This window comes from Schistocerca americana, chromosome 4 (genome assembly GCF_021461395.2).
Source record: "Schistocerca americana isolate TAMUIC-IGC-003095 chromosome 4, iqSchAmer2.1, whole genome shotgun sequence".
In the NCBI taxonomy this organism is placed as follows: Eukaryota; Metazoa; Arthropoda; class Insecta; order Orthoptera; family Acrididae; genus Schistocerca; species Schistocerca americana.
This window is the reverse complement of record NC_060122.1, coordinates 256694096-256719345: the sequence shown is the minus strand read 5'-3', so window position 1 is coordinate 256719345 and position 25250 is coordinate 256694096. Positions and strand designations below refer to the sequence as shown.

The 25250-nt window shown below is 40.4% G+C and overlaps 1 protein-coding gene across 1 annotated transcript; it reads left to right on the top strand.

The window, feature by feature from the left end:
• Positions 1 to 1833: 1833 nt before the first annotated feature.
• Positions 1834 to 22299, top strand: LOC124613935 (protein mono-ADP-ribosyltransferase PARP11-like). Its single transcript, XM_047142688.1, has 2 exons — positions 1834 to 1954; positions 21109 to 22299. The coding sequence occupies exon 2, from the start codon at positions 21111 to 21113 to the stop codon at positions 22176 to 22178; it is 1068 nt and encodes a 355-aa protein (XP_046998644.1). The 5' UTR covers positions 1834 to 1954; positions 21109 to 21110; the 3' UTR covers positions 22179 to 22299.
• Positions 22300 to 25250: the final 2951 nt, after the last annotated feature.

Sequence of the window (25250 nt, the reverse complement as noted above, 5' to 3'; positions counted from 1 at the left end):
TCCTGGAAGTAATTGCTTTGTAACAGTTCGTTGTGCCACTGTGGTGCCAATTGCTGCTCACATTGCAGCTGCAGATGCAGTATGATGCGCCAAAGCCATACTCCGGTAATGTCGCGTGGCCGTCAGGCGAACTGTCTTCTTGCGACCGTATATTCTCGTGACCACTGCTGCCAGCACTCACGTACAGTGGCTATATTCCTGCCAAGTCTTTCTGCAGTATCCAGCTTCGCGTAGCCCCTTTACAAGCCCACGTGCAAACTCGGTGAGGTGTTTATAATGCCGGCCGCGGTAGTCTCGCGGTTCTAGGCGCGCAGTCCGTAACCGCGCGACTGCTACGGTCGCAGGTTCGAATCCTGCCTCGGGCATGGATGTGTGTGATGTCCTTAGGTTAGTTAGGTTTAAGTAGTTCTAAGTTCTAGGGGACTGATGACCACAGCTGTTAAGTCCCATAGTGCTCAGAGCCATTTCAACCATTTTGTTTATAATGTTGATAATGGCGTCTCTGTAGCCTTAAAGGCATTTGTGACTAGCATCAACTTACCACGTTCAATCTAAAAGGTAACTAATACTCACGACCGTTACATCGTGTATTTAAAGAAAACCTGATTTGCATCCTCCTACTGGCGCCACTAACGCCACTCTTGTGCGACTGGCGCAAAAATGGAATACACATCATCTTAAAAACATGTAGAAACACATCTTCCAGCTTTCGTTTACATCCCACAACACATCTTGTTCGGATTTTTTTCCGCCATTGTAGTTGCACATGGTATGAGATTAGGTGTCGTGTCGGCAGAGCGTCGATGGAGATAAATATGAAGTGGGGAACGAAGGAAATTGTTCGCTTCTTGTACATTTATGCTAAGGTAAGGTGCCTACTGGATTGCATTAGTACCCTATAAAAACCAGCAGCCACGTGTCGCTGTATTTGATGCGGTCCTAATCGACATGAACATGGACGGATTGTTGACATCTGAGCTGAGGAACAAAATTCATTCCATTAGAAACACATACACAAGTGAATTACGAATATCAGAAGCAAGTAAAATGTCTGGCTGTGGAACGACAACTTCTATTGTAGAGACGAATGTGAATTGCATCTTGTCAAAAAACAGTTATGTGTAGTTTTATTTCAGGCCACAGTGCTAGAGGCTTTGGATTATGTTTCTTCCTCGTCGCAACACCAACTTTACTAGGGAGAAATGTGAACTGTTCTCGTAACATTCTCAGATGGCTGCAGTAACTTCCTGGGGTTCCACAGTCTTCTCTTACTAAGGTAGCTGTCACCCGAGCTGAGATGTTTTTTTATCCAATCACGAAGCCAAATATGTCCCTCACTTTTTTGTTGTGTGTATCGATTTCGTGCAGGCAAGCATTAACTCCACCACCAATCGTGCAGCTGCCAAAACTATTATTTCAGAGACTAATCTGGCCTCAACAAAACGACAAAAGTGACGTATACACTGGTGTCGCTGTGTCTAGTCATACACGAAACCATTTACGCGAGCCAAATGTTGAACAAAACTGTGAAAGCGATTTGTTAACTTGAAAAAAGCTCCATGGCTTTGTCGCCTACCGTGCTGAACACCTGCTGTTCGTAAGATTTAGTTTAGTTCATGTATTTTTATCTGTTTATTGCAAATATGTGTTGTGCGTTTCACTTGTAACTTAAACTGTGTGTCTGCTTGCTTACTCCGAAATCTCCTCAGTTGCAGATTATCGCACGAAGTCCACTTTACCATATCTCTGTCTTCCGCTTGTGACGTGGGGAGGGGCGTTATCTAACACAGACGTGAAGACACGACTACTTACTTAAACCAGAGAAATGGAAGTAGTGTGAATGAATGAACGTGTTCTTAACTTACAGTAACTAAACGATTTATATATCGTCTCTTTTCCTGTGTACAACAATAGTACTGGGTATTGCAAGAAAGAATCTTTACAGCAGCTGCAGGTTGACGTCAAATCAGTATTTTTAACACGGTATCTGTATCTTAAGCTCTTTAATATCATTATGTCACTTACGCAATGCAAATAAAAAATATTTAGGCACACTAAACGCATTTCACCGACAGAATTACATCTCAGTGATGAAATAGCTGTTACGTATAAGAATAATCAAACATAATTTAGTATTTTAGTCAGGGCTGGTTTAAGACTTGAGCGACACAAGCGGTCGCTTGGTTCTCCAAGCTGACAGGGGCGCCAGAGACGCGATAGTGCAAAATTTTTTTAGGGTGTATCGTAATTAGAACCGGGAGGATGCCAAATAACATCTCGCTTGTGTGGGAAACTTTCTTGAACCGGCCGTGATTGTACTACACAACTGAATTTATTTACAGATCAGAACTGGATTTTCATTGAAAAACATTTCGTCTGACAGATTAGTTGTACAAAACTTTTGTTGCACATATTTTTCCTTAATTTTAGATTTATCACTGCCAAATTTCTACCTGCACCTGTCAGGAATTTTATTGAGTAATGAGCGTGAATAATCATATATCGTAGTGTAGCTATTCCGAATATCAGATGTGCATATGTGTAAGAAAATCATTCGGAAGACGCATAAAAAGATGATAAAATAACAAACACCACAAAAAGTTTAAACGCAAAAATGTTTTTGTTCATATCACTTTAGAGAAGAAATTGTGTACTGCTCTTATCTTCTGTGTGAATAGTTACGTACTTCATGACTACCATCGCGCTACAAAATTTTCGGGTCAATAGCAAGGTCCGATTCCACCCATCTGCTTTGACCAATGGCATTCTGTAAGCCGTCAGTAATTTACGTTGTGAAGGATGTAAGCGACCTGTTATTCAATGGTATCTGGGCTTGAATTGATTTCTCGTGTAATCTATGACGTTTGCAAACTATGATATATGATATTTAATCCAATTATGTGGTGATTTGTGGGGGTGTGATTTTGGTGGAATCTGAGAGCATAGCTTAAATTGTCGATAGACAAACAAGTAGCCTATATATGCGAGGTGTGTGAGAAAAGTGATGAGACTGAAAACACTGCAAGTGATCTGGCAACGCTGTGTTTTTCTACTTTCGTAGACCGGCGTGTTCATCCCTTCCAGTTGCTCAGTCAGAGTTCCAGCCCTGTACAGCCATCAGGATTCGAGAGCGCCATCAGTGAAGTCGTGATTTTGTTGTGTGTTATGAAAGCGCAACAGAGGAATTTAGAGCAACGTTATGCCATCAAGTTTTCTGTTAAACTTGGAGAATCCGTGAGTCTGACCTTCGAAAAATTGAAAAAAAGCCTATGGGGAACATTTATTTTTCGCTGGCACAGATCGTTTTCGGAAGGTCGAGAGCACATTGAACATGAATGTCACTCAGGCAAACCTTCAGCTTCAAAAAAAGCGACCAAACGTCGATTGTGTGCTTGCTCTTGTGAGATCAGACAAACGGTTAACAAGTAAGGATGACGGGTGACCTGTCACACAGTTTCACTGTACATCAAATTTTGACTTAAGTCTTGCTCATGCAAAAGACGCGTACCAAAATGGTGCCGATAAATCTTACAGCTGAGCAGAAGGACACTCGAAGAAGCGTGTGCGTTGATCTTCTTGAGAGGACTGCAATGACCACGTTTGGTTCAGCCGTGTGATGAAAGGTGATGAATCATGGGTTTTTGAGTACGATCCTGAGACAAAACGGCAAACTGAAGAGCGACTCGCTGAGACATCTCCTCGACCGGAAAACCTCGAATTAGCAAATCAAAACAATGCTGATTTGCTTTTTTGACAATGGAATTTGTTGCAAGTGTTTTACAAAGATGTCCTTGAATGGTTCAGGAAAAGGGAAAATCGAGTGACACCAGACACTGCAGACAAATCGATGGCGCCTCACGACAACGCCCCATGCCACATGGCCACTTATATTACGGAATTTTTGACCTCAAAAAGCATTCCTGTTGTTTCGCACCCTCCCTATTCACCTGATCTGAGGTGTTGTGACTTTTTTCCTTTCCCGAAATTGAAAAATGTCTTGAAAGGACGAAATTTTGAGAATCTGGAGAACATTCGAAAGAATGTGACCGCGCTGTTGAAGGCCCTACAACGTGAAGCCTTTCAACGTTGCTCTCAGGACTGAGAAAAACGACTCCGCCGGTGCTTAGCTGCCGAAGTCAAGCAAGACAAGTTGTTTATTTATGAACTGGATACGATCTCTGAGCGTAATGTTAAGTAGGAACTTTAGTGCGAAAGTTAAATTGCATCGAATGAAACGGTTAGTAATTGTAATGTTGTTTCTTACAATTATTTTTTAATCTGACGAGATTTTTTAAGCGTAGGGCCAGATACGTACGCACATTGCTCATATGCTCGTAAGTGAAGTGAGATTCAATTCCAATGATAATTTTGTTCTTTGTTTTTTTTTTTTCAATAATTTCCTTTATCTTCAAAGGTGATGTTGTTGAACTATTGCATATACGAAATCGCTTATTTTTATTACATGTCGCATTGTTGTTAGCCGGTGGGTCACTTCTGTAGTAGAGTCGCTTTTTTCCGGTGGTACTTTGCAGTCATGAGTTAGTTAAGTGTGACTGAATCTTTCGTGTTTATTGGTTACTTTTTTGCTCAATGCCTATTGACTTGTCAGTTTTCGTTTGTATTGCGATTTCAATTTTTTATGTGTGTTCTTTGTCTCTATTATGGAGGAATTTGTGTGAGTCTTTTTCGATGAATTCGTTCTTTTCTGTGTGTGTGTTTTCCTTTGAGCTACATACATCAGGCAAAGAATGCGATTGCTATTGTGCGATTTTTTGTATATTTTAGAAGTTTTCGTTTGCATAATTTTTCTTTTACGCAGAGTTTCTTTTTTTAAAATTTATGTTGCTTTATTTTGGAAGAGCTTATGTGTGTTATGATTAGATTTTTTCGAAATATTAGATTCCATTTGGGCATTTGTTGAGGGTGTTTTGTTTGGTTTATTCTTAAAGAATGTGTGTGGGTTGTTTTTCGATTATGTGATTTCTTGGCGGTGGGGATGTCTGGTATCGTTGTCTTCGTTTGAATTACATAGGTTCAGAATATGCTGGGATTCCAATATCTTCTGTATTTTGTAGTTTTATTGTGGGCAAATTACTATTTTTTAAATTTTAATAAGCCGCCAGTTTGTGTGTGTGTGTTGGGGGGGGGGGGGGGGGGGGAGTGAGGAGGAGTTCTGGATAACTGTCTTCGTTGCGAAGATTTAGATTCCAACTGTGCGATTTCAGCATTTTCAGGTTGAGTTAATATATTGGCATTTGTGTATGTAATTTCTCCCTTTTTCTTGGGGGGAGGGGGGCAGGCATCAGAAGGAGAGGGACCTGGCCTCACTGTCTTTATTGTAGGTACTTAGGTCCAGCGGATGTTCTGATTCCATGTGCTGGCTTGCCTGACTTAACGTAACTCGAAGAATTCGATTTCTCTTGTGAAATTTTTTTTCTCGTTTCTGCAGTTATCCTCTTCATCTTTTCCTGTGGGGCGGAGGGGGGGAGGGGTGGAGTCGGGGGGAGGAGTTTGGGTGAGGTACCCGTATCGCTGTCGTCCTTTCACGTACTCAGGTTTAGTATACACTGCGATTGCATTTGTGTGCTTTTTTTATAGATTCATTTTATTTTATTTTGGAAAAAAAAGTGTTTATCCTTGTCTCCGTCTCAGCAATATAAGTCAAACGAAGAATTTGATTCCAAGTGGTTTTTTATGGATGAATTAATGTGTCTTACTTTTCAATACACGCATCAAAAAAAGTTTTGCATCGCCCCAGTTCCCAGAAATCCTGAAGATAGACCTTGACTGTGGGTACTGTATCACAGACACAGTCCCTTTGACTGTTCAGAGATAACATTAAACCCGCCAAAAGATGTAAAAAACCATGCATGAGCAGCGTCTATTAGACGGAGGGGTCCGACAACCGATCAGTTCCAGTCATTCCACTAGGAAGGAGGTACACGGCTCGTGTTCTCTGTAGTTCAACCATCCCTAGACGGTCAATACCACGGTTCGATCGCGTCCACATTGTTACTTTGTGCCAGGAAAGGCTCTCAACAAGAGAAGTGTCCAGTAGTCTCGGAGTGAACCAAAGCGGTGTTGTTCGGACATGGAGGAGATACAGAGCGACAGGAACTGTCGATGACATGCCTAGCTCAGGCCGCCCAAGGGCTACTACTGTGTTGGATGACCGCTACCTATGGATTATCGCTCGGAGAAACCCTGACAGCAACGCCACCATGTTGAATAATGCTATTCGTGCAGCAACAGGACGTCGTACGACTCAAACGTGCACAATAGGCTGCATGATGCGCAACTTCACTCCCGACGTCCATGGCGAGTCCATCTTTGCAACCAAAACACCATGCAGCGCGGTACAGATGGACCCACTCAGGATTGGCATCACGTTGTTTTCATCGATGAGTGTCGCATATGCCTTCAACCTCAACCAGACAATCGTCGGAGACGTGTTTCGAGGCAACCCGGTCAGGCTGAACGCCTTAGACACACTGTCCAGCTAGTGTAGCAAGGCGGAGATTCCCTGCTGTTTTGGGGTGTCATTATGTGGGGCCGACATATGCCGCTGGTGGTCACTGAAGGCGCCGTAACGGCTGTACGATACGTGAATGCCATCCTCCGACCGATAGTGCAACCATATCGGCAACATATTGGCGAGGCATTCGTCTTCATGGACGACAATTCGCGCTCCCATCATGCACATCTTGTGAATGACTTCCTTCAGGATAACGACATCGCTCGACTAAAGTGGCCAGCATGTTCTCCAGAGATGAGCCCTATCGAACATGCCTGGGATAGATTGAAAAGGGCTGTGTATGTATGACGCGACCCATCAACCACACTGACGGATCTACGCCGAATCGCCATTGAGGAGTGGGACAATCTGGACCAACAGTGCCTTGATGAACTTGTGGATAGCATACCACGACAAATACAGGCATGCATCAATGCAAGAGGACGTGCTGCTGGGTATTAGAGGTACCGGTGTGTACACCAATCTGGACCACCACCTCTGAAGGTGTGGTTTTCATGAGCAATAAAAAGGGCGGAAGTGATCTCTGTACAGGTTCCGGAACTTTCGGAAACGAGGTGATGCAAAACTTTTTTGATGTGTGTATGTCGTACTTTTGGATTGTGTCTAATATCCCTGCGTAGGTCAAGTGAAATATTGAATTTTTTCTTTTTTATTTTTCCTTGGTTTCTAATGCACGAGGAATCTGTGTAATTTGTTTTCGATTGTGTGGTTCCTTTGTGGGTGTGTGTCTGGCATCACTGTCTTCACTTGAGCTACCTAGGTTCAGTGTATGTTGAGACTCCAATGGTGGTTTTGGTGTACATTTTATTTCGGTTCATTGTGGACGATTTTGTTTATTATTTCGTGAATGTCATTCTTTCGTGGCTCTGTGGTTAGTATCATTGTCGTCGATTGAGCTATGTAAGTCTACCGTTAGATGCGATTCCACTTGTTTGTTTTGAACTGTGACGTCTTTGTCTTATGTTGTGTGGAGTGGTGTATGCTCGATGTATTTCAAGCTTGCCTCCTGAAGCAAGCGTGGACGTTACTCTTCAAGTGTATCTTTATGTTTGTAATTTCGTTTGTGGAAATTGTGTCTAGTCATTTGTAGTAGTATGTCAGCTATGTGTTTTTCCTTTTATGCTTGTAAGCTTTCGTTTTAAGGTAGGTCATTCTTGAGATTGTAGTTCGCTTGTCGTTTTTCATATAATTTTTTTCTTTTGAATTGTGTTTACTTCTTTCGTAGTCTCAGGTATGGTTTGTTTTGAGACTTCGTTCTCATTATAGTGAGTTTTTTATTTTTTCTCACTAATTATCTCGTTTCGTGGCTTTGGCATGGGTTTCATAGGATTTTTTTGTCTCTCTCTACTGTGTCTTTTTGTTTTAAAAAAGTGTTACAAAGTTTCTGTCTGGATGAAGATGTTTCCTTGGTTCGCACGTGTTGCCATACTTTCTTTCTGTCGTTTGTTTTTTTAATTTGTGAATGTCGGTGTGTATGTAAATTCTTGTTTTCATTTGGGTATTTTGTTAGACATCTACATTTGTGGCTTGGTTCGTGTGCTCTGTCATTACATAGTAGGTGTTTGTCAGGTGTGGTTGATATATATATAAATGTGTAGGTGTGTGTGTGTGTGTGTGTGTGTGTGTGTGAAGATGTCGATATTGCTTCTCATGCCAAAAAATGTGTTTGACTGTGTCCCAGAATCTTAGTCACCATAGCATTTAAGAACAGATTAGCGGACCAGGAGGTCAATTTCAAGGATATGGATAAAGAGTAGAGAAGCTTATGCCTAGAAAATATGGACACGTTCACCCATGTTTATAAGTTTTAGAGTCAGGTACTTGAAATTAAAGACACAAGTGGCAAAAAGAAACATGAAAACGTCATGTAACTGTTACCATACTACTTTGCTTTGCCTTTTTCGAATGGTTTAACTGAAAGGTTGTTTAGCACTCTAAAATATCAAGACTACTAGTCGACACAGAGTTTATGCACAAATTTAGTCCCATTTAATATGCAGCAAAGAAGGTTTAAAAAGGACAAAAACAACACCTTTAGATATTCTGTATGGAAAATTTCAGAAATTGAATTGTTTCATCGCACAGAGCAAAACTTCTGAGAATTTCAGAAGATGGCGAATAACCTATTTCAGGAATTGTAAAATTATAACGAAACTGCAACTTTCTCCTTTATTCTCATTCGTTTCATATGTAATGACGATATTATTTGTAGTGTTATGTGCTTTTTCAGCCCTCATTTTTGTATATTTTACGCTGAACAAAAAAAGTATGGTACAGTATTACAATTTATTCATTTTCTCTACTGCATTTGCTAAATTTTAGATTAATTTGTTTCATTAAGATTTTGGGTGTTTTGCAAAAATGTTATTCATTTATTTTCAATTAATATTATTTTACAATCATTTTCCACCTGAATTTTTTGTTAATGACGTTTGTTAGTGTAATTGAGCCAAACCAAATCAGTATTGTTTGCAACATATATTTTGCTTTTCTATTTCTTCATTAGTTATCAAACTAAACTGAAAATGTTTGTCTTTGACAACGCCTACTATTCCGCAGAAGACTATCTATTACTGTAATGTGTAATTAGTGGTGGGTAGGAATTACTGACTAACGTCTGTCTGCCTTTAATTAAAAAGCAAAAACTAATAAATGATCAACATTTAGGCATATTTAAAAATTGATGCTAATATAAAATGACTCTTTCCACATCATCGTGCAAATGATATGTGGATAAAGCAGATGATCAAAGTACTAGATGTACATTCAAATTGTGATGTATTTGGTTATTCCTGAAAAATGACAGTTGCTGATGAGAAATATTCCAGGAAAAGAAGGAAATAGGCTACTGTTGGAAAGGCAGACCCATATGTTACTCTGGTTAGGCTATAATTACTAAAAAATGACATTTTTATAGATAAAGCAAAACGTTCGTTTTAAGGGATCCAACCGTCTGAGACCATTCCCATAATACTATTAATAGAATTGATCAGTGCTGTAACATGTTTAAAAATTATATCATTATTGACTCTGTAAATTTCTGTTATTAGTCATACACTGAATGAGGCATCATAGTGAAGATTTCAAAGCGAGAAGATGTGTGAACTACAGCGAAACTAATGCACTGACAATCTAATAAAACAAGAACGCTATTCTGCAAGGAGGCATACCACTATGCAAATGTGTTTCTTAGACGTTTCAATAATTGTTCACTTCGTTGACATGCACAAGACACGATAGCATGCCTTGCTTCTTTCCTCATTGCACACAGTATATGGACTTGTAAAGAAAGTGTAGGTAAGTTTTTTGCAAACGTGAACACTAAAAATATTGTGCATACAAGTTAAAAGGTGAAAATGTAACGAACAAGAAGCAGTACCAGTAAGCAAACAAGCATTGGTTTCGGAGTTTCAGCTCCATTTGCTATCTATACAAATATAACAAAGGGGAATTAAATGGATTACGAAAGCGTGCTTTTCACATCAGTTCCTTCCCTTCTTGGTTATTTAATATACAGTATGATTAGGCGTATAATTAAAGTTAAACTTTCAAAACGCTGTAGAAATAACACCACTGGTCCGAATGATGTCAAATTGCAACGGAATATTATCGGAGAAGGAGGAAAACGTATGGCAGAATAAAAAAACAGTGTGAAAATTGATCATTAGACGTCGCTTTACGTGTTAGAATACGTACATGTAAACACCTGTCATGTGAATGACCCACTGAAGTTGGTATAAACACGCCAGGTACACAGCTTTTCCTCCTTTCGCGTCTGTGACGTTCGCTATGACTGTCTCAATGCAGGCTCGCGCTCTGCTTGTAAACCTGTATTACAAAAATGATGACTGTGCACATGTCGCTCTTCAGAAGTTCCAGACACTGAAGGGTTTGAAAAAAGACGTTGGTCCGGTGGGTCTGGAAAAAATGATTCGGAAATTCCAAAAGACGGGTTCTTCCGGTGTGCAGCCTGGTAGAGAGAGGAGACATGTTGATTCGACATCAGTGGAAGCAGTGGCCACAGCAATGCAGGATGAGACAAGTGGTGGTGTGCAAACGTGTAGTGCACGAAGAATTGCCCGAAGATTGGAAATACCCGTGCGGATGGTGTGTAAAATCCTATGAAACTTCCTTCTTTGCTATCCATTTGCTGGCCGAAGTGGCCGTGCGGTTAAAGGCGCTGCAGTCTGGAACCACAAGACCGCTACGGTCGCAGGTTCGAATCCTGCCTTGGGCATGGATGTTTGTAATGTCCTTATGTTAGTTAGGTTTAACTAGTTCTAAGTTCTAGGGGACTAATGACCTCAGCAGTTGAGTCCCATAGTGCTCAGAGCCATTTGAACGATTTTTTTTGCTATCCATTCAAAATTACCCATGTGCAGGAGTTGCTTCCTGATGACCTGCCAGCGTGAGAGACCTATGCTTTAGAATTTCTTGCTCACATGGAAGTGGACAATGATTGGCAGGGGAAGATTTTGTGGGCACCTGACAGGATATGCCAATACACAGAATTGTCGAATATGGGCAACAGAAAATCGACACGCAAATCAACCAGTATCACATCACCCTGAAAAGGTCACCGTGTGGTGCGGATTTACGGCATCATTGATCATAGGGCCATATTTTTTCTAACAGACAGGTGCTACCAGTCCTGTTACCTGTACCGTCATTGGTAAGCGCTATGAGTGTCTTTTGCACAACCACGTCATTCCAGCTATCCAACTTCCCTCCTGGCCAACGACGCCATTCTCTCATTTCCATTTCCAGCAGCCTGGATGTGTGGATGGGATCATTTTTATGCAAGATGGCACACCTCTGCAAATTGAAAATCCAGTTAAGCAGATGCTGAAGCGCCATTTCGGCCCAGATCACGTAAGAAACAGATTGACCGCCCTTACGGCGGAACAGGCAACCGTAAAAATAGTTTTCCCGTCGGTCAACAGATGTCGCAGGCGACGCTACAATGCTAACTGACCTGTCCATGTCGCGGAATTGGCAACGCTGTATCTTAGGTGACGTGAATGACGCTGATTTGTGATTGGCTGCGCGCGAATGGCATTCGTCACACAGCTGACTATAGAGCACGATCGGCTATGGTTTTTCCCGTGTTTTCAATTGAAGAATGTAGATTAGCTCCTGTAATTCTACAAACCAAATTTATTTCTACTGGCGGGATACTTCTCACAATCATATGCGAAATGAAATAAATGGAAAGTAACACACAAACATTTCTCTGTTTAAAGGCAACCTGTATTGCAGTCGCATAGGTTTTACACTCGCCTTCCATGCCGTCTATTTCCTCTTTGTTATACAGCTCTTCTGATACGGATTATGGTGGTAAAAAAGATCTCCACGTGCAGGTTAACACTAGGAAATTTTCAAAATCTTTTCAACGTCTTTGAAATATAATCCGTTAATTTACTGACAAATATTGCACTGAGCAGTGGGTTTCGCGTCCTGACATTACCGACATAATTATTTTCCTACGCCATTTGTTTGCTTTGTCTAAATCAGCGGGCAAAATAATCTTATCTCAATATCAAAGATTTACATCGTAGCTGTAACTAGAAGTCTGGGCGGACAGGAAAAATGCCGCCGTCCGTATGTGCACCGCATCCACAAGATCATTATCCACAGCTGCCATGTTGCTTATCTGCATTCTGAGATATTAACGTTTTGTAAAGCAGTTTAACCCACCACTGCTCTGAAAAGAGACTTGTGCCTTTTGTCTGCTGATGTCCGCACTCGGTTGTGATGCGAATTAAGGTTTGACATATTTCAGTGACAGACATTTCAAATTTAAATTCTTTTACTTTGCATGTAACTTATCGTAAATGATATAAGAGTGGCACAAAACGATGAATTTTGGATTGTTGTTGAAAGGGGGCTGCAAACGCAGTAATATACAAATGAAAGCGTATTTCTCGAGCATATTTTGGCGGTGTCAACTTTGAAGAGCCACAGACGGCAAACCATAATTATGTTAAAAATTTACTTTGTACAGTTGAAAGATAACCCGCAAATATTCGCAATAGACGTACGCTTTTATCTGCAACGCAGTTACTACTAGGGATATCTGCACTCGAGCAGACCTGTCACTATAAGTAGTGTTGTTTTCGAGTGAAAGCTGTGTGAGGATTACTAGCGCACAGATAAAAATAATTAAAATAGGCAGCGTCAATAGTTTGCATGTTATGCTCGTTCTCTTCTATTCTCTTCCCTTCATTCCAGTGTAAACGCTTGTTCACACTTATAAACGAATGGCAGTGAACATTGGCGAATTATCTATCAATACTTATTTTACACTTGCTCACTTCGTTCGCTCTAGTATATACCAGGATTTAGAGGGACCGATGACCTAGCAGTTAGATGATGGCTATTATTCATTTATTCCACTGTTGCGATTTCAGCTCTAGAGCCATTTTGAAGTACCAAGGGAAAGGTCTTGTAAGGTAATGCTTCTTAAATTGTTTACCAAATGTTACCACACTATGCTTTGCATTTTGTTATCCATATCTTATATTGGTTTCAGTTTTCACATTGCACAGAAAAATGCCTGTACAGCCAAAATTACGACAGTGAAGTGAATAAACAGTTTAAAAAAGTCCAAATCGCAGCAAAGATTTCATTTAAAAATTATATGATTCTTGTACAGGAAGAGCTGCCACGTTATATTAGAATATAAGATCGACGAAATTTAGATAGGATCGAATGCTTAGGGCTCTTTATCAATTCTTACTCGTAACTAATTTATTGATTTACATGAATTTAAAATCCACTCGTGTAACCTTTCTTTATCTTTGACAGGAAATCTGAACATTTTTAGTTCAGGATTTGTTCGTCTTCTCCTTCCATAGTTGATATACTCGCAGGCCCTCGGCATGACGACTCGATCCACTACCACCGGTACGTCAGAAACAGCTGTACTTCACAGACGCCAAATAGTGGAACGCTGCACGCGTTCGGCCGATGTTGCCACATATTTCACAGAACGGAGTACCATCTAGTGGTTGATTCCACAAGTAAGGGTGTGACGCTGTTGCCGCCTGGTGGCCGTTCCCTGACAAGGGTTGCCTGCTAGACCATGCGATCGGGCAATCTGTTTCTTACGTGATCTGGGATTTCGGAAATGCTAGAATTATCTGCCGCCATTTTACCTACAGCCTGGCCGTACCGACCACCTGATCTAAATCCGTGTGACTTCTGGCTGTGGGGCTATCTGAAAGATGCAGTGTTCAGTGTTCAGATTGCAAACTTAGTTGCATTGAAGGCATGCATTGCGCAACAGATTCTGATCGTGACCCCGGAAACACTTTGATCAGTTGTGGAACATGCTGTTTTGCTTTTTCAACTTGTTGCAGAAAACGGTATACATCATATGGAACGTGTTTTGCGCTAGTCACACGGAAATTAATAATCCTGTTTGATTTTGATTGATGATTTTTATGCGGTTTTTCGCCTCAGGATACTTAAAAACCGATGTGATTGATGATTTTTAAGCTGTTTTTGGCCTCAGGCCATTTAAAAACCGATGTGAGTGATGTTTTTTATGCTGTTTTTGACCTCTGGACAGTTAAAAACCGATTTTTCCCATCTGATGTTATGTGACCTTGTCGTGGTAGATGTATTTTTTGTAGTTAACAGCAGCACATCTATACACCCATGCACACTGAGTTGTATAGTTTGTTTAACGTCAGATGTACACCTTAGCCATTGTTGTATGATTCATTTGCTATTTGTAGTCGATCACAATTAAATTGTGATGCTTGCAGCGCCATCTATTGCTACATTTTGTAACTATTCATTTTTCTTCTGCATACGTTTTCCCCCTTCTCCTATAACATTCCGTTGCAATTTGATGTCTTTCTAACAAGTGGTGTTATTTCTACAGCGGTTTGAAAGTTTAATTATAATTATTATTACCATGTATAACAACAAAAAACAAGTTACATTAACAAGGCCACATGTGTCGTATTACTAGAGCAAATACTCGTTAAAGAAACAGAAACGTTCGAAATTGTCTTCCTGACACTATGTTACTCACGTATGCACTGTAATTTTTAGTATTTAAAACGGTTGTTGCGTACTGACGACAGAGTTAATGAACAAGAAGCATTTATAAATGGTAGTCTGCTCATGTTTTGTGCTATTTAAGATGGCAGCAGGATGCGCCCACTCTGGCTTCAAAATAACGTACAGCGTAAGTTCATGGCTCCATCTCTATTATTTTTTTTACATCAATGATTTTATTAGCCATTTGTATTATTTTGTGTGTTTATTGTGTTTCTTATCGACCGTAGAGGTACATATTGTAATCTTCGTCTCCAAGTATGTAATCGGCCTGTTATTAAATGTTATCTGTGATTGTCATGGTAACTGATATCGCCTTTACTCGTATTATGACGCCATTGCTCAAAGCAGACGGCTGGAATCGGACCTTACTCTACTCCCTAATTTTCATTGCTCACTACAATTTTTTTATAACTGCACGTTTGTACTTTTCTTTGTACCAGACAAATAAGTTCATAGAAATACGGTTTATAGCGACATCGCTTTTAATTAGGTACTGGTATTGTCTAAAACAGCTAAATTTAACGGTCCCGTCTAAATCCTGTTAAAACGATATATTTTAAAAAAGGGCCTAGTACGGCATCGCTTATTAAGACTTACAATACACTGATGAGCCAAAGAAACTAAGAAACTGGAAACTGGTAAACCTGCCTAATGTCGTGTAGCCCCCCCCCCCACCTCTTCAGCATGCAGAAGTTCTGCAAAACGTCGTGGCATGGACTCGACTAATGTTTTAAATAGTGTTGGAGGGAATTGACATCATGAATCCTGCAGGGCTGTCCATAAATCCGTAAGAGTATGAGGAGGTGGAGGTCTCTTCTGAACAGAAAATTGCAAGGCATCCCAGATATGCTCAATAATGTTCATGTCTGGGGAGTTTGATGGCCAGTGGAAGTGTTTAAACTCAGAAGAGCGTTCCAGGAGTCACTGTGTCGCAATTCTGGACGTGTGGGGTGTCGCATTGCCCTGCTGGAATAGCCCAAGTACAACAGAAAGCACAATGGACATGAATGGATGCAGGTGATCAGACAGGATGCTTACATTCGTGTCACCTGTCAGAATTGTACCTAGACGTCTCACAGGTCCTATATCACTCCAACTACACGTGCCCCACACCATTAGAGAGCCTCCACCAGCTTGAACAGTCCCCTGCCGACATACAAGGTCCATGGATTCATTAGGATGTTTCCTTACCAGTACACTTTCATCCAGACGAAAGAAAAAATAAATAAATATGTGTTTGAAATCTTATGGGACTTAACTGCTAAGGTCATCAGTCCCTAAGCTTACACACTATTTAACCAAAAATATCCTAAGAACAAATACACACACCCATGCCCTAGGGAGGACTCGAACCTCCGCCGGAACCAGCCGCACAGTCCAGGACTGCAGCGCCAGACCACTCGGCTAATCCCGCGCGGCATCCAGTCGATACAATTTGAAACGAGATTCGTCTGATCAGGCAACATGTTTCCGGTCATTAACAGTCCACTGGCGGTGCTGACGGGTCGAGGCGAGGCGTAAAGCTTTGTGTTATGCAGACATTAAGGGCCCACGAGTGGGCCTTCGGCTCCAAAGGCCCATATCGATGACTTTTTGTTGAATGGTTCGCACGCTGATACTTGTTGATGGCCTAGCATTGAAATCTGCAGCAAATTGCGGAGGGGTTGCACTTCTGTCACGTTCTCGTCGGTCGTCGTTGGTCTCGTTCTTGAAGGATCTTTTTTTAACCGCAGTGATGTCAGAGATTTGATGTTTCACCAGATTCCTGATATTCACGGTGCACTCGTCGTGAAACGATCGTACGGAAAAATCTCCCTCCATCGGTACCTCAGAGATGCGGTGTCCACCGATCTCTCTGTATTTGAATACACATGGCTATACAAGTTTCTTTGGCGCTTCAGTGTTTAAAACGGCGTATTTTTCTTACATTTTCTGAGAAATATATCGGCTGTAACGGTTAATGTTCATTTTTGTTTGTTACGTATTTGGGGATTATTAACAACAGTGTTGGTTTGAAATCAGTATGTCTGTTAGACAGTTAGTGCAAGCATCGCTTTAAAGATGTCGCAAGAAGAGGGAAGTATTTAATATTGAAGAAAAGTCACACTTATTATGACGATTAAAAAATTGGAAAACAAACGTCAGCATCGCGAAGGGAATGGATGTCTCACACTTGGAAGGACAGAGCGAAAATAGTCTCTTTTTGAACACAGTTATTTAAAAATCAAGCAGGCGATATCATCTGAAAACAAAGAACTTTACAAATATGTTTCAAGTGGCAAAGATTACATAATGCGCCGATTGATGGACCATTCATTCAAGCGAAAGCCAGTGAATTTGCACGTCTACAAATTTACGTCGACGCTATCGGTGTACTTGATGATGTAACAGACGAGTTGGCATCTAATTGTATCGCGTGAAAGTTACAAGTCAGATGACATATTCCGTGCAGACGAAACTGACTTGTTTTGCAGCAAGTCACACTGAAATTTAAAGATGAACAGTGCTCGGGTGGGAAAATGTCTATGACGTGAATCACAGTTAAGTTGCGGCAAACATGACAGGATCATGTGAAGAAAAAGTTTGGTGACTAGAAAATCGAGGAAACCTACATGTCTTAAAAACATTCACTCCCTGCCTGCAGTTTATGAAAACAATGCAAAATCTTGCATGCCGTCTGTCATTTTTGAGACATGGTTGCGTAACTCAGACTCAGCTGCAATCAAAACTGAGCGAGGTGGCGCAGTGGTTAGTACACTGGACCCGCATTCGGGAAGACGACTGTTCAAACCCGCGCCGCTCATCCAGATTTAGGTTTTCCGCGGTTTCCCTAAACTGCTCCAGAGAAATGCCAGGATGAAAGGCATGGCCGACGTCCGCCCCATCCTTGACACCAACCGAACTTGTGCTTCGTCTCTAATGAGCTCGATGTCGACGGGACGTTAAATCCAATCTTCCTTCCTTCCCAAAATCAAAGAAAATAAAAATTATTCTCTTGGTTCCTAAATGGCCATACAGTAGTCGACAACCTATAGTGCATAAAGCTTGCGTTTTTACCTCCAAACATAACTTCATTTCTTCAACTTATGGACCAGGTATTTATAAAATCTCTGAAAATGTACAGGAAACTTCAAGTGCTGCACGTGTTACAAAAAATTGAAGAAGGTACAAAAAACAATTTCTAATGTTCTTGATGCCATTTCAATAATATCAGAAGCGTGGGAAAACGTCACTCAAAACACAATTGCCAATTGTTTTAAACATCCAGGATTCAGAGATCTTTGTTCACCATCCCTCAGTTAGGGGTGGTGAAGAAGCTTTCAGCAGCAACTGGTGGTTCTGGTGATGAAGATCAGGATGACATTCCCCTGGCGGAACTAGTGCAAGAACTTTGCCCAACTTTGTGAACCTGTGAAATACAAGGTGTTCGGATATTTCCTTTACAAACTTGTAAGACTTGTAGAGGGTCGTGACTACATAATATTTTGAATTCAGATGGGTAATGCATCCACGACTGCTGAGGGAAAGAGAAAATTCTGCGTTGCTTGTCCTGTTGTGCAATCCGGTAAACAGAATGAGGTTTACTACTTCAGGCACTCACCTGATGTTACTTAACGTCTGCCTTGCTGTGAGACCAACTCAGTGCCTGTGCATCGCCAATATACTAAATGTGATTCAGTACAAGTTGTACTGTATGTGTGTAACAGAGGAGCTTCTAGTCACCTGTACCACGAATATTTTCTGCAATGTAGGACACACATCATTGCATAAACTTTTTGCCCAAGTAACACAGAGAATCTGTCAGTGTGTACTCAAACAACTGAATGTGCCATGGGTTTTAGTCACAGTATCGTCTTGGATGTTCTGCTTTGGCAACAATTGCATCAATATTACTTACGAAGGTTACACACTATGGGTCCAGCTGATTTTCCATAATGCATTGCCTGCTGCGTGTGGTTCCTGTACTGCTGTGTTGACACAACCCTGCTTCCACATCAAGTTCTGTTCACGGATGAATGTAAGCTCACTAGGGACTATGTTCTGAATTTGCAAAACAGTCATGCCTGGGCAGACGACAGCAGTGGTTTGGTATTAACATGTGGCCAGGTATTCCGGACGGTCATGTGATCGGGCCATATGTCCTTCCATTCAAGCTAACTAGTCCTGCAAACTTGATCTTCCTGCAAATCATATTGAACTTGTTGGAAGCTGTGTCACTGCATGTCCATCTGGAAATGTGGTTGCAGCATAATGGTGCGCCTCTTCACTTCTCACGTGAGGTATGGAGACACCTCAACAGATGATATGGTGAAACATGGATGGGCTCAGGTGGTCCAGCCATTCGGGCACCATGGTTGTCAGATTTAACTCCCATGGACTGTTTTTTGTGGAGTCATATGCAAAGTTTAATTTACGAGACTCCTGTAGAGACAGAGGAAGATCTGCTAGCTCCAGTTCCAGCCACTCGCTGCACCTGAAACTGAAGACACATCAGTTGGGATGAAGACTGTGAACCAGAACATACATCATAGGTACAATGACTGCAACAACATTGGTGGTCACTGGATTAAACCGCTGCTGTAATGCATCTGTGCTATTCTGTATGTACAATATACTGGGTTCTTTTATGTTTTGGAATAATGTAAACATGGAATTTTATGTGTTAATACAAAAAAATGTGCTTCATGATAAATGCATGTTTCGCTATGTTTCCTTTCGAATTTTAGCTAACAATTGTATTGCATCTGTTTCAATCATTTCCTCAAGCAGAAGTCGATGAGTTAAACGTCTGAATTGAAACTGTCTTAGAATGGAAATGATATGTTTCTGGACATGGATTCCTCTTCAAAATATTACCCACTACTCACTTTCCTCTACAAGTCGTAGAAGTTTGTAACTGGAATTTCCAAACACCCTGTTGAGGACTTGGCTCAGTTACTGGTAGACAACAGTCTTACCATGTATGCGATAGTGAAGAAGAGAAATTGTAGCTGACACCCGAAGTCACAGGTAACTGACGAATATGAAAACAAAAAAGACCTGTAGTTTGCTGTGGCGTCACTTAATCCAGCTCTCAGTGCAGAGAAAACTTTAAAAAGGGTTTAAAGAATTTAATACAAATTACAATAAGAATACACTGTCAAATGCAAAATGCGTACGCACTTCTTACACGCAAAAAGTAAACAAAGATAACTGATTATCTGAAGTAGGACAATATACCGTAGTATATGTTACTATATTACATTTTGAAGTTAAAGCAACTGCTTAAAAATCTAAACAACACTCTCTGTGCTGCGATTGCAAAGAACTAGAAAATTAAATTCCAATATTTGTCACTTTTTCAAAGCACTGAAGTGGAATGATAGTGTGTTAATTATTGATGTTTTATGGTTACGTCTGTTGGACATTTTCAATGTGTTAGGTACAGTACATCATATCTGTACAACATTTCAAAGAGAAATGCAAGAGACAATGTAGGCCTTTGTGCAATTTCTCCATAGAATACTGTCTTTCCATTTTGGTTCTGTTGAGTAATTGCTGTAATACAGTAACGCGAACAAAGTTGTGTCATTCATGACTGTTATGCTATACAGCCCTTACAATTAGTTTTAAACATGCTCAAACACTTTATGTCATTCATTATCCAAGACCCAGTACAACATTACTGAACAGTTTTCATTGCTGCTTCTTCTTCCTTCACCTATTAATCGTTTTTACATTTTGCTGGCACATTGCTGCTGTAGGTGCTGAGTAAACATATGGAAAATTCCTCTTTGGTCCCTCTCCACATTTACTGGATTTTTGCTACTTTTTGAACTTTTAACTCTGTGAGAGCCTAAAATTCACGGATATGAAATTTTTGTCTAAAAACAAAGCAAAAATCCAGTTTGTGAACTGCTGGTCCCTTCAGTGAGATTGTAGCTGATTTTGACTATATGATAATAACGTTCATATTATAACTTTAAGTGGGAAGCTTGTAACTGAAGGAAGTAATTTATACCTTCTATTACTAATGTTTAGTAAGATTATGTACAAAATTATACTACCGTAAATTTAATACCCAAAGAACCAGGAAGCAATGAGCTTACGACTAACAAAAGCTGTACCTCTACATCTACATCAATACTCTGCAAACCACCATGAGGGGCATGGCAGAGGATATGTCCCACTGTACCTGTTATTAGAGTTTTCCTGTTCCACTCATGTGCAGAGCACAGGAAAAATGATTGTTTGAATGCCTCTGTGCATGCAGTAATTATTCTAATCTTATCCTCAAAATCCCTATATGAGCGACACTTTGTAGTACAACTGAGGGAATGTGCTTGATCAAATATATGTGTGCTTCTAGAACACAAGTAGTTAAGTTTGAAAGAAAAATATAAGTATAGCAGCATTTTCTTTTTGGCAGAGAACATGTAGTTCTTGTGTCTAATATATGGAAACAGATTTTACTGACATTTTGTTATCAGTGTTTTAGACTAATCAACTATGTGTTTCAGAAATGGGCTGTTGTTTCAGCCATGACTCCAGCAGTGAGGAACTCATCAGACCTCATGGGGCCACCAGCAGCTTTCAACCACATGTGGCCAGTAACAACAACACAATTGTGTCACCTTCCTATTTACAAGCACACATCAGCAATATCCACCAAGCACCAACTTCCACAAACAGACTGACGAGATCACAATGGAGAAATCAGGAACAAGTCAGCCATAATAGACCAAAACCATACTTTGAGGCATACAGCAGGCTTCAACCATTTGTAACTGGCACCAATAACACAACTGTATCATCTTCTTCTTTACGAGCACATAACTGGAATTCCTATCATGCACCAACTTCTAGGAACTATTCTAGACTGGCAAGTTCACAGCGCATTGTTAATCGCAGTCACTCAAGTTATTCTCTAGTCAAGACTGTGGAGTCTACATTGCACAAAACTATCTTACAATTAACTGTTGAGTGGGACCATATGAATGCCAGCTCAGAATTTGAGCTGTGTTTGTTGCTTTCTGACACTACTGAATATGAAGAAATACTGAGGTTATTCAAAAAGACCACACAAAAGCAATTCATGGTTGAGAAAATTTACAGGGTTCAGAATCCATACTTGTTGGGATGTTACTTACTCAAGAAACAAGAAATGGAATCAAGATATGGTTATGTTGCTGAGGAGTATTTATTTCATGGTACCAAAGAAGAAAACAAAGATAAAATTTGCAGAAATAATTTTGACTGGAGGAATCATGGCAGATCAGCAGGCAACACTTTTGGGAAAGGTGTTTCATTTACACCTATTTCTTGTTATGCCAGTCATTATTCAGATAAACATAACTCTCAGAGACTCATGTTTGTATCAAAGGTTCTAATTGCACATGAAACTGTAGGTCACAAGAGTATGAAAATACCACCTCTATTTGCTTATAGGCAGTGCCTTAGATATGACACTACTACTAAAGAAAATCGCCATGTTATTGTAAAATACTCTGATAATGAGTTCTATCCTGCATATATTGTGTATTACACAGGACAATATGAGAAGAAGGAACAGGGACAATTAAGACTGTAATGCAAAACTTGCAATTTTCCCCAGGAGCTGTATTTTTAAGATGAGTTAACATGCATTAACAGATTTTATAAAAAATGTAGTGTGTTTACAGAATGTTTTGACGTAAAAAACTCCAAATGTATTTTAAATAAAACAGCCTAACTTCTAGATGCAACCCTTTGCAATAATGACTGCCGTTTTTCTGCCACATACCACAAGTTTGTGACAGCTGCTTGTAACTCATTGTGCTCCTTTCACACTTTATTTTGTTTCTGATGTAGGTGGTGTCAGAAGAATCTCATTTAATTTCCATATGTGAAAATACTTGGAGCAGACGTTGATATTTATAGATCCGAGAAGAAATTCTATTGGTATAGAGACTACAAAAATGTACGGGAAACAACTTTAACAGATTCTGATAGTTGAAAATTTTTATTGCTGTGCTGTTCTGCTGCCCAAACAAATTAGAAATTACACAGACATTTTAACTTCACACTTTGTGTGTAGACTGTTGGTAGCGATTTTAAGGGGTTCTATCAATTCCTAGCACACTATTCAAATCAATATAGTAGGATGGTTAAAAATCTACTCACCAAACAGCAGCAGGAAAAAACTCATAGAACGGTGTAGAGATATTGCAAGCTTCAGAGCCAGTGGCTCCTTCTTCTGGCAGAAGTACTGAATAGAAAGACATAGGGATGAGGAAAAAGGACTACCGGGGTTAGGAAATGGGAAGGATTGTTGTATTATACTTCTGATACAACCACAGAAGGAGATCTTATTCGTCGCCAGCCTTAACTATTTATAGTGTACTGAGGGAAAGACTATGAGAAGAGAAAAAGGAGAACCCTGGAACACTGATTATGATTAGTGACAAGAACACGAACATTTATTGACGAACACTCAACTTTATGAAAATCGACTCAGGTAACAGATCCTGAAGGTCAACTACTATTCCACAAGCTAAGGCTGGATAGTAAACAGTTCTTACCCCATTAGAATTTCCACTGGAGATGGGCTGGTGTGGAGCCATTAGAAGCAGACGATGTGGCATTAAGTACACAGTAGAAGGCAGTCTTCTCAAAAGTCAGGCTGAATTGTAACTGCCTGCTCTGCTGTGGCACTGTGCATATCACTTCTCTGGTGGCGCCACCGCTGCAACTTCTTGGTGTGGCAATCACTGGACTATACACCACAAGGATTACAGAAATCTAAGTGCATTCTGTGGTAGGCAGAAGTGGCAGCAAGAGGCGGAGGGAAGAGACAGGGAAAAAATACAGGTCTGAAAATAAAAACGTTAAAGGGGAAGAAAAAAGGAATAATTATTGAAAAGAAATGCTGTGACCACTGAAATTTACATGTATTTAAGCCAGGTTGGTGGTGAGAACCAAGTACATATTGTAAAGCCAGTTCCAACTTGCAGAGTTCTGAGAAACTGGTTTCAGGAGGGAAAGTTCTGTTGGCACATATGGTAAAACAGGGACTGAAGTCATGACTGTCATAGAGTCTGCTCCACAACAAGATATTGTGTGTTGCTAGTATACATCCTCTGTCTATGACCATTCATCGTAAGTGATTACTTGGGGAAATATACTGGTGTAGAAAACAGGACATTGTTTGTGTAACAGCTGGTATACGAAATGTGCCATTTCAAAGGTGACTCGACCTTTGATAATATATGTTTTGCCAGTTACAGGGGTTGTGTAGACACTGGTGGATTGCAGAGAATGGGATGGGGGTGACGCAACTGTTTGGAGTGGTCGAAAAGATGGCATGGACCTCATTTCAGGTCATGATTTTAGGAAGACACAGCCCTGTTGAAGCAGCTGAATAAACATTCAAGACTAGGATAGTACTCAGTGATGGGAGGTGTACTCCTAATTTGTTTTCTGGGTGGTTCAGCAGCACTGGGATAGGATGTGATGGCACCCTGAGTATCTGCTTTTGAACTGGAGTGGTGGGTAATTACGTATATTTAAGGCTGACATGAGAATGATGGTGTTAGTTAGTTACATGTTCCATTAATCAATCTCATGGTAAACATTATGATGGGGAATGTGTCAAGTGGATAAGAAACGCACACATGAGTCAAGGGTCAAAGGTTAAAATTTTTAATACCTACCCCCTTCCCTCAAATGCCACAAAATGCATAGATTACACCTACGGATTTATTTATTCCTTTTCAAGAATTCATCTATGGTATAGAAGAAGTTGTCAAGGAGATATGATTTCAATTTATTTCTCAAAACTATTATTGCTGTCTGTCAGACATTTTATTTCATCCGGTAATTTATCAAAAAGTTTTACAGCAGCATATTTTACCCCTTTCTGTACCAAAGACAGGTTGAGGAAAGTGTAAGTCTTTCTTTCTTCTGGTATTATAATCATGAATGTCACTGTTGTTTTCAAACTGGTCCATGTTGTTGAGAACAAATTTCATTACTGAGCAAATATACTGTGAGGCTGTTGTAAGAATTCCTAACCCTTTAAACAGATGCCTACAAGGTGTGTGACTATGTGCCCCACATGTTATTCTAACCTTGCTGTAAAGAATATGCATCTGAAGAAATACACTTGCAACGAATGCAAAGGCTGTGCGGGAGGGGAAATTTGACACGAAAAGGACAAGAAGTTTCAAAATGTAAGTACTGTTGTCTGTGTGTAACTTTAATGTGAACGGAAGTATGTAGCGTTTCTTGAGGATGAGTCAACACCAAGGAAAGTGGTACGAGATTCAGAATAGGATCATATGAAATTTAACTGGGAGAAATATTCAGAGATTCCAAAAATTTCAGTAGGTCACCCTCACCATATGGCAAAGATGCCATCGAGGTTTCTAAACCAAACGAGGGGCTCAAAGCTTATGGATCTCAGAGAACCCCCCCCCCATAACGACCCATGAAAGTGTTGACAAATAAAAGAGCCATCTGGGTTCCCATGTCTGCACCCCTGATCTGTTTGTATGTCCTCTCCTCAAAGTTGGTGCAGTTGTTAGTATGTATAAAGTTGGTTAAGGTGAGTGGGTAGAATGTCAAAGGTTTGGTTTCAGGTGGATGCTGGTAAGATAATGTTCAGCAGGACACACACTATGTG